At 47.1% G+C, this 16,867-nt stretch overlaps 1 protein-coding gene across 2 annotated transcripts in view; it reads left to right on the forward strand.

Moving 5' to 3' along the window:
• Positions 1 to 16,867, forward strand: part of AGTPBP1 (ATP/GTP binding carboxypeptidase 1) — a 295,080-nt gene that overhangs the window by 203,089 nt on the left and 75,124 nt on the right. For both annotated transcript variants that reach the window (XM_082261111.1, XM_082261112.1), the window contains one exon: positions 7,404 to 7,584. In XM_082261111.1, coding sequence (XP_082117237.1) covers positions 7,404 to 7,584 — 181 coding nt within the window. The remainder of the gene's footprint in view (positions 1 to 7,403; positions 7,585 to 16,867) is intronic.

Below are 16,867 nucleotides of genomic sequence, written 5' to 3' on the forward strand. Positions count from 1 at the left end.
GAATGAGAAAAAAAGAGGGGAGGGGTGGGAGGAGTAAGGGAGGAAGAGAGAGGGAGGGGAGGGAGGAGAAAGGGAGGAAGAGAGAGAGAGAGGGAGGAGGGTGGAAGAGAGAGAGGGAGGAGGGGAGGAAGAGAGAGAAAAAGGAGGGAGGAAGAGGGAGAAAGGGAGGAAGAGAGAGGGAGGAGAAGGGGAGGAAGAAAGTGGGAGGGGAGGAAGGAGAAAGGGGGGAAGAAAGAGGGAGGAGAAAGGGAAGAAGAAAGATGGAGGAGAAAAGGAGGAAGAATGAGGGAGGAGAAAGGGAGGAAGAATGAGGGAGGGGAGGGAGGAGAAAGGGAGGAAGAAAGAGAGAGGAGAAAGGGAGGAACAATTAGAAAAAAAGTGAGAGGGAGGAGGAAGACAAATGAGAGAGAATGAGATAGTGATAGTGAGAGGGAGGATGAAGAGAGAAGGAGAGAGTGAGATGGAGGATGGGGAGGGAGAGAGAGAGAGGGGCGAGCGAGGAGAAAGATGGAGAGGGAGGGGGAGAGAGGGAAAGGGGGGGAGACTGAGGAGGGAGAGAGAGAACGAGAGAGAGGGTGGGAGAGGGAGGGATGGAGAGAGAGCTAAAGTGGGAGGGTGAGAGGGAGAGAGGAAGGGAGGAGAAAGGGAGGAAGAAAGAGGGAGGGGAGGGAGGAAGAAAGAGGGAGGGGAGGGAGGAAGAAAGAGGGAGGGGAGGGAGGAGAAAGGGAGGAAGAGAGAGAGGGAGGGGAGGGAGGAAGAAAGAGGGAGGGGAGGGAGGAGAAAGGGAGGAAGAAAGAGGGAGGGGGGAGTAAGGGAGGAAGAGAGAGGGAGGGGAGGGAGGAGAAAGGGAGGAAGAGGGAGGAAGAGAGGGAGGAGAAAGGGAGGAAGTAAGAGGGAGGGGGAGGAAGAAAGTGGGAGGGGAGGGAGGAGAAAGGGGGGAAGAAAGAGGGAGGAGAAAAGGAGGAAGAATGAGGGAGGGAAGGGAGGAGAAAGGGAGGAAGAATGAGGGAGGGGAGGGAGGAGAAAGGGAAGAAGAAAGAGGGAGGGGAGGGAGGAGAAAGGGAAGAAGAAAGAGGGAGGGGAGGGAGGAGAAAGGGAAGAAGAAAGAGGGAGGGGAGGGAGGAGAAAGGGAAGAAGAAAGAGGGAGGGGAGGGAGGAGAAAGGGAAGAAGAAAGAGGGAGGGGAGGGAGGAGAAAGGGAAGAAGAAAGAGGGAGGGGAGGGAGGAGAAGGGGAAGAAGAAAGGAGATGGGAGGGAGGAGAAAGGGAAGAAGAAAGAGGGAGGGAGAAAGGGAAGAAGAAAGGGGAGGAGAAAGGGAAGAAGAAAGAGGGAGGAGAAAGGAAGAAGAAAGAGGGAGGGGAGGGAGGAGAAAGGGAAGAGAAAGAGGGAGGAGAAAGGGAAGAAGAAAGAGGGAGGAGAAAGGGAAGAAGAAAGAGGGAGGAGGAGAAAGGGAAGAAGAAAGAGGGAGGAAAAGGGAAGAAGAAGGGAGGAGAAATGGAAGAAGAAAGAGGGAGGAGAAATGGAAGAAGAAAGAGGGAGGAGGAAAGGGAAGAAGAAAGAGGGAGGAGAAAGGGAAGAAGAAAGAGGGAGGAGAAAGGGAAGAAGAAAGAGGGAGGAGAAGGGGAGGAGAAAGGGAAGAAGAAAGAGGGAGGAGAAAGGGAAGAAGAAGAGGGAGGGAGGAGGAGAAAGGAAGGAAGAAAGAGGGAGGGGAGGGAGGAGAAAGGAAGGAAGAAAGAGGGAGGGGAGGGAGGAGAAAGGGAGGAAGAAAGAGGGGAGGTGAGGGAGGAGAAAGGGAGGAAGAAAGAGGGAGGTGAGGGATGAGAAAGGGAAGAAGGAAGAGGAAAGAGGGAGGAGAAAGGGAAGAAGAAAGAGGGAGGAGAGGGGAGGAGAAAGGGAAGAAGAAAGAGGGAGGAGAAAGGGAAGAAGAAAGAGGGAGGAGAAAGGGAAGAAGAAAGGGAAGAAGAAAGAGGGAGGGGAGGGAGGAGAAAGGAAGGAAGAAAGAGGGAGGGGAGGGAGGAGAAAGGGAGGAAGAAAGAGGGAGGGGGAGAGAAAGGGAGGAAGAAAGAGAGAGGAGGAAGAATTAGGGAGGGGGAGGGAGGAGAAAGGGAAGAAGTAAGATGGAGGGGGGGATGAGAACATGAAGGAAGAAAGAGAGAGGGATAAACTCACACAGCACAAGGAGATGTCCATCGCAGCGCTGAATCACTACAGCTGTCAGCCCCCCCCCCCCCATACAGATACACAAATACACGCCAGTTTTTATTACAAAACATACACGGGACAGATGCCTCAAGCTGGTATAGAATGTAAACATTCAAATTAGCTAAAACAGGTTGTCAAGGTTATACATCCCAATTTTGAACTTGGAGGACGGGAGCACACTTTGGTAAAAATGAGCTGAATATTGAGGTGGCTGAAGCCTAAATATAGTATAGCCACTTGCCCTCTGGAAGGTCTTACCCCCTTCATGATGGACCATTTTTTCCTATTCAGCACTGTGCTACTTTAACTGACCATTGTGCAGTCATGCAACGCTGTACCCAAATTAAATTTATATAATTGTTTTTTTTTTTTAACACAAATAGAGCTTTCTTTTTGTGGTATTTGAATTTGATCACCACTGTTTTTTTTTTTTAACATATAAACTAAAAAAACAGAAAATTCTGAAAACAAAAAAAAATTCTACTTTCTGCAATAAAACATATCCATTTAAAAATGATTCATAAACTTCATAAATGTAGGCCAAAATGTATTCTGTTACATTCCCTTGGTAAAAAAAAAATCCCAATAACTATATTATTTGGTTTGTGTGAAATATATAGCGTCTTCAAATAATGGGATATATCCTGGAAATATTTTTTTATACTAGTAATGGCGGCAATCAGCGACTTATAATAGGACTGTAAAAGTGTGGCGGGGCAATTTGAGTGGGAGGAACACTAACTGACCATGACACCACAAGTGACACTAATGCAATGATTAGTGCTAATAGTATACACTGTCACTGTACTAATAACACTGGCTGGGAAGGGGGGTTAACATGTCGGGGCAATTAAGGGGTTAACTGTGTGCCTATGTTTAATGTGTGTATTATGTGCTGCCTTTACTAAGCGATCTTGATGTTTTTTCCTTGCTTTGCAGGGAATAAGAAAACAGCAAGATCAACTGTCAGTGTAGAGAGCTCTGTGCTGTTTACCAACACAGAGCTCTCCTCTGTGAATCACTGAGCCAATCAGTGGGTCCCAACAATCGGGGCGGCAGGCGGGAACTCTACCCAGAAGCACTGGCCACATAACAGATACACTAGGGCAGAGCATATTGCACACATAATTAACGATGATGGGAGGATGGTTACAGAGGACACTGAAAAGGCAACCGTGCTGAATGATTTTTTCTCATCAGTCTTTACACAGGAAAGGGAGGGGTACACTGACCATGACTGTATGGTTAGTAGTAATACACAGGACTTGCCACTATGGCTAACAGAGGGTGAAATCAGGGAAAGGCTGGATAAACTTAACACAAACAAATCACCAGGCCCGGATGGCGTACATCCGAGAGTACTCAAGGAACTCAGTAAGGTTATATCTAGACCACTGTTCCTGATCTTTGCTGACAGTATTAGGACAGGAGATGTACCAGGGGATTGGAGGAAGGCTAACGTGATTCCGATATTCAAAAAGGGCCAGAGGCATATCCCGGGAATTTATAGGCCTGTTAGTTTGACATCAATAATATGTAAACTTCTGGAGGGGATGATAAGGGACTATATCGTAGAGTATGCTAAAGACAATAACATCATCAGCAGTAACCAGCACAGGTTTACAAATGGGCGTTCTTGTCAAACCAATCTCTTAACATTCTACGAGGAGGTGAGCTGTGAGCTAGACAGGGGCAGACCAGGGGATGTGGTGTACTTGGATTTCGCTAAGGCGTTTGATACAGTTCCCCACAACCGCTTAATTTATAAAATAAGGTCTGCAGGTATCGACAGCAGGGTTTGCTCTTGGATACGAAACTGGCTAAAAGGCCGTGTCCAAAGGGTGGTAATAAACAGTGCATACAAACAGTGCAGACTGGTCTGAGGTAGTAAGCGAGGTGCCCCAGGGCTCAGTCCTGGGACCAACCTTGTTCAATTCTTTCATAAACAGCATTGAGGACGGGATCAGTAATTCGTTATCAGTTTTTGCAGATGACACAAAATTGGCCAGGGCAATAACTGCACAGCATGAAGCAGATATCCTACAGAATGACCTGGACAAAATTACGGAGTGGGCAACGACATAGCAAATGAGGTTCAACGTGGAGAAGTGTAAGGTTTTGCACTTGGGGACTAAAAACATAAAAACACAATACACGTTAGGAGGGGAACCCTTGGGGGAATCAAAAATGGAGAAGGATCTGGGAGTCTTGGTCGATGATGGATTAGGCAACAGCATGCAATGTCAAGCGGCAGCTGCCAAAGCCAGCAGATTATTAGCATGCATAAAGAAAGGGATGTATTCCAGAGATAAGACTATAATCCTTCCACTTCATAAAACTCTGGTCCGACCACATCTGGAGTATTCTGTCCAGTTCTGGTCGCCAGTCCTCAGGAGGGATGTGTTGGAGCTGGAGAGAGTCCAGAGAAGGGCAACTAAACTGATTAGGGGGTTGGAGGACCTTAACTATGAAGAGCGGCTGCAATCGCTCGATTTATTCTCTCTGGAGAAGAGACGTCTGAGGGGGGACATGATAGCAATTTATAAATATCTTAATGGGGATCTCAGCTTAGAAAAAAAGCTGTTCATTCGAAGGAATTGCATGAGGACTCGAGGACATACAATGCGATTAGAGGAGAAGCGTTTTAACCTGTTAGGGCTACAAGATTGTGGAATTGTCTACCACAGGAGGTTGTTTCTGCGGGTAGTATGGTGGCTTTCAAAAGACTCTTAGACTTACATCTCAAGGATCAGGACATTAAGGGCTATGTTAGATGATTACAGCCACACACACCTACACAGGTTGAACTGGATGGACTATTGTCTTTATTCAACCTCACCTACTATGTAACTATGTACTATGTAACTATAAACCAGCATAGAATGGCAACCCTACAGCAGTATATCTGTGAGGGGCAGTCGGGAAGCGGTGAACTGTACACAGTCTACCGTACTTGTACCCACAAAATACTGCATAATTATTGTAGGTGGTAGTGGGGTAGGGGAGTAGAGCCGGTGGTGGCAGAATGATGGATCATGGTGGTGTGGGGGAGTAGAGCTGGTGGTGGTAGAATGATGGATAGTGGTGGTTTGGGGTGGGGGAGTAGAACTGGTGGTGGCAGAGTGATGGATCATGGTGGTGTGGGAGTAGAGCCGGTGGTCGCAGAGTGATGGATCGTGGTGGTGTGGGGTGGGGGAGTAGAGCTGGTGGTGGCAGAGTGATGGATAGTGGTGGTGGGGGATTAGAGCCAGTGGTGGCAGAGTAATGGATCGTGGTGGTGGGGAGTAGAGCCCGGGGTGGCAGAGTGATGGATTGTGGTAGTGAGGGGTGGGGAGTAGAGCCGGTGATGGCAGAGTTATGGGTCATGGTGGTGGGGGTGGGATGGGTGAGTAGAGCCGGTGGTGCTAGAGTGATGGATCGTGGTGGTGGTGGGGTGGGGCATTAGAGCCGGTGGTACTAGAGTGATGGATCGTGAGTGGTGGAGAAGTAGAGCCGGTGGTGGCAGAGTGATGGATCTGGGAAAATAGTCTAAGGTTTTCCATGATCAAATGGGTGGGGACAATGTGGCCCTCCAGGGCCCCTGGGGGACTTGTACCACCATGGCCTCAGGAACTAAAGTTCAGGCAGTGCAGACAAACCCCTGTATGAACCCCTCAGAACTGAAGACCTGACCTCCCCCCCCGTGCGACTAGTGAATGACTACAAGTTCCAGCATAAACCCGTGAGTTCTAAGGGGTCACATTCTTAGATCTCAGGAGCTCATGTTGGGACTTATAGTCCCTCACTAGTTGGGGGGCTGTCATGTCCTCAGCTCTCAGGGGTTCATGCTGGCACTAGTAGTCCTTCACTTTTGGGGGTCACATTCTTAGATCTCAGGGGCTCATGTTGGGACTTGTAGTCCTTCACTAGTTGGGAGGGGGTGTCATGTCCTCAGCTCTAAAGGGGTTTGGCAGGAACTTGCAGTCCTTCACTTTTGGGAGTGCATACCTTCCAAAAGTGATGGACTACAAGTCCCACCATGAACCCCTGAGACCTAAGGATGTGACCCCCCCCCAAAAAAAAAGTTAAAGACTACTAGTCCCAACATGAACCCATTAGATCTAAAGCTGTAACCCCCCAAGGTGGACTACTAGTCCCGGCATGAACCCCTTATATCTCATGGGTTCATGCTGGGGCCTGTAGTCCTTAACTAGTTTGGGGGAGGGTGTAGCACATCCCCCAAAAGTAAAGGACTACAAGTCCCAGCATGAACCCCTGCTCTTTGTATGGGTCTTTCTGCAGTGCCTGGTTCCCCATGACACACATGATCCATCCCAGGCACTCAGTCAGCCTTACCTCAGACCAGAAAAAAAGCTCTCGAGTGCTGGCAGATCTTTCCCCTACCTTCCCTCTGACCATGCCACCTGAGATGATGGAGGAGGTGGGTGGAGTTAAACCACTTGGAACGGAGGAAGAGTAAGAAGGTAAATCCTCTTCTGCTTTACATGCTGAGGCCTCAGGCTCGCTCTGCGTTAGGTCAGGTGACGTGACGTCATTTGTTGCTAGACGCCGGGCGGTCCTAGCAACCAGTGGCAGTGGCGGCACAACGTAAAATGGGCCTTGGCCGGGTTGTGAGTTGGGGGTGCACTAATACATGGTTACTTTCATGTGTGAGTAAAGCAGGGTGGGCTGCGGAGGCCTTTTTTGGGGGCATCAGATCGGCCCGGGGGGCAATTGGCACCCTGCCCCCCGGCCCATTCCGTCCCTGCGCTAGTCTTACAGATTACAAGATGAAATAAAATGCACATATGTAATATATAGAATGATGAACTTGTATGTAAACCAGATATTCTGTTCTGTGAAGGCCAGAGGTTGGCATAAGGCGTGCTTGTTATCAGAAGTGTGCTAACCCTTTCTATTCTTCCTAATAAAAGTACTTCTTTTGCTTTCTGTCCCTTCATTGTAGAGATTATACTTGTCTTGTCTCAATGACATAACACAAAGTAAAGTGAAATTTCCTGAATCAAAAAAAAAAAAAAAGGGAATGACTGAATTTCTATTTTAAATCTTATCATTTCACTAAGCTTATACGTTCCATGATCAGGCGCAGGCAAATGCACTCTGGTGTCTGCTGTCTTGGAGCAGGAACAAGACAATGACTGCAGGGGGGTGTGTGTATTACATCAGTGTATGGCTACATAATTATTATTTTTTTCTTCGTAGGAAACCGTCCCTACATCTTCCTGACTTCCAGAGTTCATCCTGGGGAGACCAATGCCAGTTGGGTTATGAAAGGGACTCTGGAGTTTCTTATGGGCAACAGTGTGACTGCACAGAACCTACGGGAATCCTATATTTTTAAAATTGTTCCAATGCTAAACCCAGATGGGGTGATCAATGGAAAGTAAGAAACTGTTTGTTTTTACGCAACACAACAGTGCTGTGTGTTTATAACCATTTTTATTAACATTGATACAGTTTATTATTTTGTTTACCATGGTATGTTTATTTCAGCTACTAACTCATGTAGGCTCCTTTCACTCCGTGCTGCTCTGCGGGGGATCAATACACTGATCCCCGCTGAGCAGGCAGGTGACAGGTTCCTCTCCGCTCTGTGTGTGGAGAGGGAGGTGTCAGAGCCCCGCTGCTCTCTATGGGGGAATCAGATGAGAGCGGGCCGCCTGTCCGCTCTCATCCGATCCCATCCGATGCGATCCCCTGGGCGGATGGAAAATAGGGTTTCCATCCGTCCGGATTTCACGGACAGGATCGGATGCGGATGGCAGCGGCTGTCAGCGGAGATGTCTCTGCTGACACCCGCTGCCCCATAGGGATGCATGGAGCATCCAATCAGGTCCGCCTGAAAAACTGACAGGCGGATCTGATCGGATCGTTTGTGTGAAAGAGGCCGTAGAATATATAGTTATTTGTTAGTAAAGAAATTCAGGGTAGGGTTGGGAGCCTAAATACTTGATTTTTTGTTTTTGTTTTGAGGTTTTGGTAAATTTTGGAAGTGTTGTCTATAAGATCTAGTCCAATGTGTTTCTACAGTTCTGCTCATTAGTTTACATACCCTGGCAGAATTTGATTTCTTGGCCATTTTTCCGAGAATATGAATAACACAAAAACTTTTTTCACTTCTGGTTAGTATTTGGCTGAAGCCATTTATTACAAAAAGGGGGAAGAATAAATGGACTTTGAAGGCACCGTAATAAAAAAAACAACGCTTTATTTTAGATAAGTATTAAAACCACAAAAGTATGTGTCGACCGATCAACATGGGCGAAATCCATTGATCAGAGGATACAAATGATAGGTGAATGGGGAGGACCTCACCACCTAGGACATACAATACAACAAACAATACAAGATTGCATTTGAATAATATACAAGGGAAAAGAAGGGCGCTATACGCTGCACACAGGCCGCACCACGGTGCAGGCAACGCAGAGCGTCCTGTACAATACAGTAACAGCTTCCAAAAGGAAGTAAACCAATATGTCCAATTGCTCTACATGTTTCGCCTGGTGTTCAGACTTCATCCGGAGCGGTTTGGAATATAGATTCCATAGGAAGATGTTGCTGGAGCCAACCAAAAGGCACCAGGAGGATAATAAACCAATCTTGTAATTAGTAATCACGAGGGGTGATCTGTTGAGGCAGCTGGAGGAGCACGCACTGCTTATGGCCAATTAGAAAGGTATCAGGTAATCACAATATAGAGTATGCCTGTCCCATACATAACCGGGCATAGGGCATAGGGTAAAATAGCAGGCAGTTCCTCCAAAACGAAAGCAGCATTGGTGGTCATTCCCCATCCGGGGGTCACTGATCTGCGCTTTTGAGGAGCATCTGGAGGACGCGCTGCATGCTGCTTTCGTTTTGGAGGAACTGCCTGCTATTTTACCCTATGCCCTATGCCCGGTTATGTATGGGACAGGCATACTCTATATTGTGATTACCTGATACCTTTCTAATTGGCCATAAGCAGTGCGTGCTCCTCCAGCTGCCTCAACAGATCACCCCTCGTGATTACTAATTACAAGATTGGTTTATTATCCTCCTGGTGCCTTTTGGTTGGCTCCAGCAACATCTTCCTATGGAATCTATGTTCCAAACCGCTCCGGATGAAGTCTGAACACCAGGCGAAACATGTAGAGCAATTGGACATATTGGTTTACTTCCTTTTGGAAGCTGTTACTGTATTGTACAGGACGCTCTGCGTTGCCTGCACCGTGGTGCGGCCTGTGTGCAGCGTATAGCGCCCTTCTTTTCCCTTGTATATTATTCAAATGCAATCTTGTATTGTTTGTTGTATTGTATGTCCTAGGTGGTGAGGTCCTCCCCATTCACCTATCATTTGTATCCTCTGATCAATGGATTTCGCCCATGTTGATCGGTCGACACATACTTTTGTGGTTTTAATACTTATCTAAAATAAAGCGTTGTTTTTTTTATTACGGTGCCTTCAAAGTCCATTTATTCTTCCCCCTTTTTGTAATTCTGACATTCAGGACGTGGCACATGGTTCCTTATTGTATTACGCCCCTGTCTTTTGCTGCACCAGGGATAGGCGTAGATATTCTATTTAGAAGCCATTTATTGTCCATCGGCTGTGTTTACTCTTTTTAAATCATAATGATAACAGAAACTACCCAAATGACCCTGATCAAAAGTTTACATACCCTGGTGATTTTGGCCTGATAACATGCACACAAGTTGACACAAAGAGGTTTGAATGACTATTAAAGGTAACCATACTCACCTGTGATCTGTTTGCTTGTAATTAGTGTGTGTATAAAAGGTTAATGAGTTTCTGGGCTCCTGACAGACCCTTGCATCTTTCATTCAGTGCTGCACTGACGTTTCTGGATTCTGAGTCACGGGGAAAGCAAAAGAATGGTCAAAGGATCTGCGTAAAAAAGGTAGTTGAACTGTATAAAACAGGAAAGGGGTATAAAAAGATATCCAAGGAATTGAGAATGCCAATCAGCAGTGTTAAAACTCTAATCAAGAAGTGGAAAATCAGGGGTTCTTTTGAAACCAACCCATGGTCAGGTAGACCAACTAAAATTTCAGCCACAACTGCCAGGACAATTGTTCGGGATGCAAAGAAAAACCCACAAATAACTTCAGGTGAAATACAGGACTCTCTGAAAACATGTGATGTGGCTGTTTCAAGATGCACAATAAGGAGGCACTTGAAGACAGATAAGCTGCATGATCGAGTTGCTAGAAGAAAGCCATTACTATGCAAATGCCACAAAGTATCCCGCCTACAATACGCCAAAAAAGCACAGAGACAAGCCTCAAACCTTCTGACACAATGTCATTTGGAGTGATGAGACCAAAACTGAGCCACAACCATAAACGCTACATTTGGAAAGGAGTCAACAAGGCCTATGATGAAAAGTACACCATTCCTACTGTTAATGTGTGAGCTACAAAGGCACAGGAAATGTGGTCAGAATTGATGGCAAGATGAATGCAGTATGTTTTCAAAAATACTGGAGGAAAATTTGCATTCATCAGCCCCGGAAGCTGTGAATGGGACGTACTTGGACATTCCAACATGACAATGATCCTAAACACAAGGCTTAGTCGACCTGTCATTGGCTACAGCAGAATAAAGTGAAGGTTCTGGAGTGGCCATCTCAGTCGCCTCACCTCAATATCATTGAGCCACTCTGGGGAGATCTCAAATGTGCAGTTCATGCAAGACAGCTCAAGAATTTACAGGAACTGGAGGCTTTTTGCCAGAAAGAATGGTCAGCTTTACCATCTGAGAAGATAAAGAGCCTCATCCACAAATACCACAAAAGACTTCAAGCTGTGATTGATGAAAAAGGGGGCAATACACGGTATTAAGAACTGGGGTATGTAAATGTTTGATCAGGGTCATTTGGGTAGTTTCTGTTGTCATTATGATTTAAAAAGAGTAAACACAGTTGATTGATAATACATGGCTTCAGCCAAACACTAACCATGAGTGAAAGAAAAGTTTTTGTGTTATCGTTCATATTTTCTGAAAAATGTCCAAGAAATCATTCTGCCAGGGTATGTAAACTTATGAGCACAACTGTATGCTGTTTTCTGTGATAGCTTAGCAAAGATAGATTGTGGAAGCAACGCCATCATTTTGAAGCCACTGTTCCCCAAATTGAACACTTTATAGAAGGTCTTCTGCAAATTGAATGAGCTTAATGATAATGTGTTTGGCTTAGCTGGTAAGCGTGGGCAGGGTTTAATATCCTAAATAAGTAGAGTAAAGTAATATAGTAGGTTGTGCTTGCCTTTCCCAGGTATGTCCTGTTTGGTTTGTCAATTTCTCCAGTACTGAAGATGTGCTTTAATAAAGTAATGCCATGTAGTTCAGTAATTCTCAGTAAATAATCAAATTTCAAAATACCAATTCTGAGTAGACCTGCATAATTTATTTTCTCTTTCGTTCATTGACGGACAATCTTCTTGACCATTGAGTTATGCTGCCCTTACAGGAGTAGGACACTAGGCAGGAAAAAGCTTTACCACGCCTATGTGGCAGTCCCAGGGGGTATACTCCCACTTCCTGCTATAAGCATTTGGTTTTTTTCTGCCTGCTCAGGAGTAAGGACCTAGTTTCTTGCTGGGATCTCTGGTCCTAGCATTTTTTCTTTTTTAAACTGATTTTTTTCCACTTTTATTCTTTTATGTTACTGTGAAAACTACAATTAAGTGTTGGACTGAGCGATGGACTGGATATTCTAGATTCTTAAGGTCTTCCAAGTCCGGCCAGCGAGCACATGCAGACCTCCGCGCTAGGTCGGCCGCGACATAGCCCCACTGGACGGGGGCTGGCCTGCGAGTTAAATGTCTCACGAGGGTGCATATGACCTGGTCCAGGCCTGAGTCCAGCGTGCCTCCTGGCCCGCAGCACCCCTTTTCCCATGGAGAGGTAGTCTGCCTGTGGCGGTACCCACCCGGTTCCATGGTATGGTAAGTAGTGCCCCCCCCTTCCATGATGGCCTGTCAGGGTGGATGTGGGCCCCTCCCTGGGATGGTTGGACCCCCGGGTTCCCCTCCTTCCCACACAGCATCCCTCCAATATATCGGAGTCCCCTGTGGACCACCCCCATCTACCTACACCTTGCTCCCCCTCCTTTCCCCCCAGGGGGTGGCCATACCTGTCCAGGATCAGATTGGGCAGTCAAATGCATGTTTTTTAGAGCCTCGGATGCGCTGGTTACCTTCGGTACCCGAAAATCCTCAAAAGCGGCAAAGGTTTTTCCCTTTCCTGCCTATTTTGACAAAATTATCACGAATCGGTGGGGTTGCCCTAAATGCAATGTGGTGGTTCCTAAGCGTTTCGCTAGAAGGTACCCCTTTGAAGAGTCCATGTTAAAAAAGTGTACAGTCCCACCTGTGGTGGATTCTCAGGTTTCCAGGATGAACAAATCCACTCTAATTATGGTGGAGGAGTCTCCGGTTTTTAAGGACCCTTTTGATAGGAAAGTGAAGCCCTTGGTCCGGCACATGTATACTATGGCAGGTTCGGTCCTCAGGCCGGTGTTCACCATTGCCTTGGTGTCCCAGACCTTGACGGAGGGGGCTAAGCTTTTGCGCCAAGATCTGGAGGGGGAACCACTTCCCCCCTGCCTTTGCGGAGCTGGTGGACCAGTTGATCCAGGGGTTACCGTTTATCTGTGATGCCTCTCTGGATGCAGCTCCCTTAGTTTCTAGGCTGTCCGCGAAAGCTGTAGTCCTTTGGCGCATGAAATGGCTGAAATGCTGATCTGCGGACCAAGCTTCCAAAAAGACTTTATCGGATCTCCCCCTTTTGGGGGATCAAGTGTTTGGGTTTTCTCTGGATGAAATCATTAAGGGAGTCACAGGAGGTAAGAGTGCTCTCCTCATGCAGGCCTCCAGGGTCAAGGAGTCTCGTCACAGACGTGGTCCCTTTTTCTCTGCTCATAATCGGCTTTTTCGCCCCTCAGGGTCTCAACAGAAAGGATCCAAATCCAATAGGACAGTCTCCAGAGGTTCCAAGAGGCCCTGGCCTGGTAAGCCGAGAGTAGGTCCTTCCAGACCTGCAGACAAGCCCTCTTCTGCCTGAAGGGGTGCCCTCATCCGTATCTGGGGTGGGGGGATGTTTTTGTTTTTTTCTGGACACATGGACCTCTTTGATTCAGGACAGGTGGGTCCACAAGTTCATTCGGTCCGGCTACAAGATCATATTTCGGTCTTTTCCTTCAGAGAGGTATTTTCCTTCAAGACCTGTGTTTGTCCCCAGAACACCTGCATAGCCTCTTCGGGGCGGTACAAGATTTGCTACTACAAGGGGTGATTGTGCCGGTTCCGAACTTGGAATGTTTTCGGGTTTTTCTTTCAAACCTGTTTACAGTTCCCAGTAAGGAAGGTAAAGTTTGTCCAATTCTGGACCTCAAAGCCCTGAACCGCTTTTTGCGGGTACAGAAGTTCCGAATTTAGTCCATTTGTATGGTAGTGGCATCCCTTCATCAAGGGGATTTTCTGGCCTCTATCAATATCAAAGACGTTTACCTCCTTATCCCTATATATGTCAGCATCAGCACTTCCTCCGCTTTGCCGTGGGAGAAGAGCATTATCAATTTGTGGCGTTACCCTTTGGTCTCGCCTCAGCTATTTGGGTATTCAAAAAAGTGTTGGCTCTGGTATTAGAATTGTACTGGGGTACCTGGACGATCTTCTTCTGCAAGCAGAGTCTCCGACTGCTCTAAAGGACAACCTGGATATCACTGTGCGGACTTGGTTGGACTTTGAATTTCCAGAAGTCAGCTCAGATTCCGTCCACCAAGTTGAACTATCTGGGTCTGACTCTTGACTCGGCCTCAGCCAGGGTGTTTCTTCCGCTGGACAAGCTCCAAAAGCTGCAGGATGCCATTCGACTTCTGTTGTCCAGCAGTTGTTCATCTCTCAGGACTTGCATGCAGGTGCTGGGCCTGATGGGATCTACCTTTTTGAGGCGGTTCCGTTTGCACAGTTCCACACAAAACTTCTGCAGAGAGAGATTCTTGCCAAGTGGGGCAAGAATCCACAGTCTCTGGACAATCTGATTCTGCTGAGCCAGGGTACGAAAGGGTCCCTTATCTAGTGGCTTCGTTCTCTGACTCTTGGACAGGGAAAATCCTTCCCCTGTACTGGATGGTGGTCACCACGGATGCCATCCTGTCTGGGTGGTGAGGTGTCTTGGGCATGGAATGTGCTCAGGGGGTTTGGACTTCCAATCAATGTACTGGAACTTCGGGTGATCAGACTTTGTCTGGCCCATTGGAGGGTTCATCTTCAGGGGTGTCTGGTATGGTTTCAATCGGACAATGCCACGGCTGAGGCATATGTCAATCACCAAGGGGGCACAAAAAGTGTCCTAGCAGCTTGGGAAGTAGCCGGCATTCGAAGGTGGGCGGAACATTTAGTTTCAGCTCTCTCTGCTGTATATATTCCAGGGGCGGAATACCTCAGTCGACAGGCCTTGGACCAGGGAGAATGGTCACTTCATCCGGATGTCTTTCATCAGCTGTGTCTCCGGTGGGAAACTCCTGAGGTGGACCTGTTGGCCTCTTGCCTCAACAGGAAGGTGCAGAGATTCGTGGCAAGGTCTCGGGATCCTCTAACCGACGCTAAAGATGCACTGGTGGCTCCTTAGGGCCAGTATCGTCTGATATACGCCTTTTCCCCTCTGAAACCTCTGCTGAGACTTCTGCAAAGGATCGAGGCAGAAGGAATTCCGGTCATCCTAGTGGCTCCAGACTGGCCTCACCGGTCTTGATACGCGGATCTAATTTGGCTGGTCACTGAAGTCCCTTGGCTACTCTGTCTCAGAGAAAACCTATTGGCCCAAGAGCCGATCTTCTATCCTGCTTTACAGTCGCTGACTTTAACGGCTTGACTGTTGAAAGCCAGGTGCTGAAGGATAAGGGGGTTGTCTAACTCAGTGTTTCCCATGTTGTTAAAAGCTAGGAAATCTACCTCTAGCAAGATTTACCATCACGTGGAAGTCGTACACTGCGTGGTCTTTCTCCCTGTTCCTTTTTGGTGGCTCAAATTTTGGCGTTCCTCCAAAGAGGTGTGGAGGCCATCAAGGGCCAGGTTTTGGCCTTAGCGATTTTCTTTCAACGTCCTTTGGCTACGCATTCCTTGGTTCGCACATTTTGTTCAGGGGGGTTTGCCACCTAGCTCCACATGTGCGGTCTCTATTATCCGTGGGATCTCAATTTGGTACTGTCGGTTCTTCAGAAACCACCTTTCGAAAATTATTTGCAAGATTCCTCTGCTTACATTGGCCGAGATGGTAGCTTTCTTGGTGGCGATTACGTCTGTACGCAGAGTGTCGGAGCTGGCTGCTTTGTCTTGTCATTCACCTTATTTGGTGGTTCCTAAGGTTGTCTCTGGTTTCCATCTGAATGAAGACCTTGTGTTGCCCTCCTTGTGTCCTAAGCCTAAGCATCCTTAGGAGATTGCCCTGGACTCCCTGGATGTGGTTCGGGCGATCAGGGTGTACTTGGTGGCAACCGAGTAATTTAGGAAATCTGACTCACTTTTTGTCCTTATGGATGGACCTCGCAAGGGGATGACTGCGTCTGCTGCGACCATTTCCAGATGGATCAGACAGAGGGTAGTGCAGGCCTATTCAATCAAGGGTCTAGTGCCTCCTGTGCCTTCTGCCATCAGGCATCAGTGGTGCAGATTTGCTAGGTGGCCACCTTGTTGTTTGTGCACACTTTCACAAAATGTTATAAAATAGATGTGTTGGCATCTGCAGATACTGCTTTTTGGTCCAAAAGTTTTGCAGGCCGCTGTTTGAGAGGACTAGTCCTCTTTGAGGGTGTATATTTTTTTCAGGTGAGCTCCAGTTTTTCCTGGGTGAGCTCCATGTTACCTAGTTGGCTAAGTTTAGCCTTTTTTGGAATTTCTTCTGCTGTTTTTTCCCACCCCTCATGTTTAACACTGCTTTGGGACGTCCCAATGGTCAAGAAGATAAGGAACTGTGTCCGTCAATAAACGAAAGAGAAAATTGGATTTTTGTCTTACTGTTAAATATATATATTTTTTAAGGATCATTGACAGACACACCACCCACCCCTCTATTGAGTTGGGTTATTTTTCTTCTGACACTGCTTGCAACCAAACTGAATGCCCATAGCAGGAAGTGGGAGTATACCCCCTGGGACTGCCCCATAGGCGTGGTCAAGCTTTTTCCTGCCTAGTGTCCTACTCCTGTAAGGGACAGCATAACCCAATGGTCAAGAAGATTCTGGAGCTGTGTCCGTCAATGAAAAGGATTTTATGGTAAGACAAAAATCCAATTTTTGTTCAACCTAAGGGTTTGAACAGTGTGGGTGGAAGAATCTCTCACTGCAACTATTGAATTATGACAGTTGCTGCCGGTGCCTGTAAGTATACGCAAACAGCAGCTGCATCTGATTTGATGCAGCCTCTGTTTGGCTGGAAATGTTCCACCCAGCTGCTTCAATTGGCAGGCAGGAGGTGGCTGATGATTTAGCAAATTATGCATGGTTGCTCAGGAACGGGCAGAAATTTGTATAATGTGTAGTCAGCTTAATGAGGTCAGTGAAAGATGAATTCTGATTGCCTACCTATTTGGAGTTACCCCTAGTAGATCCAATGTTTGTTTTCAAATGAGAATGTACTGTTATAAATGTGTGCACGCG

Source organism: Pelophylax lessonae (genome assembly GCF_965119305.1).
Source record: "Pelophylax lessonae genome assembly, chromosome: 1".
Lineage (NCBI taxonomy): Eukaryota > Metazoa > Chordata > Amphibia > Anura > Ranidae > Pelophylax > Pelophylax lessonae.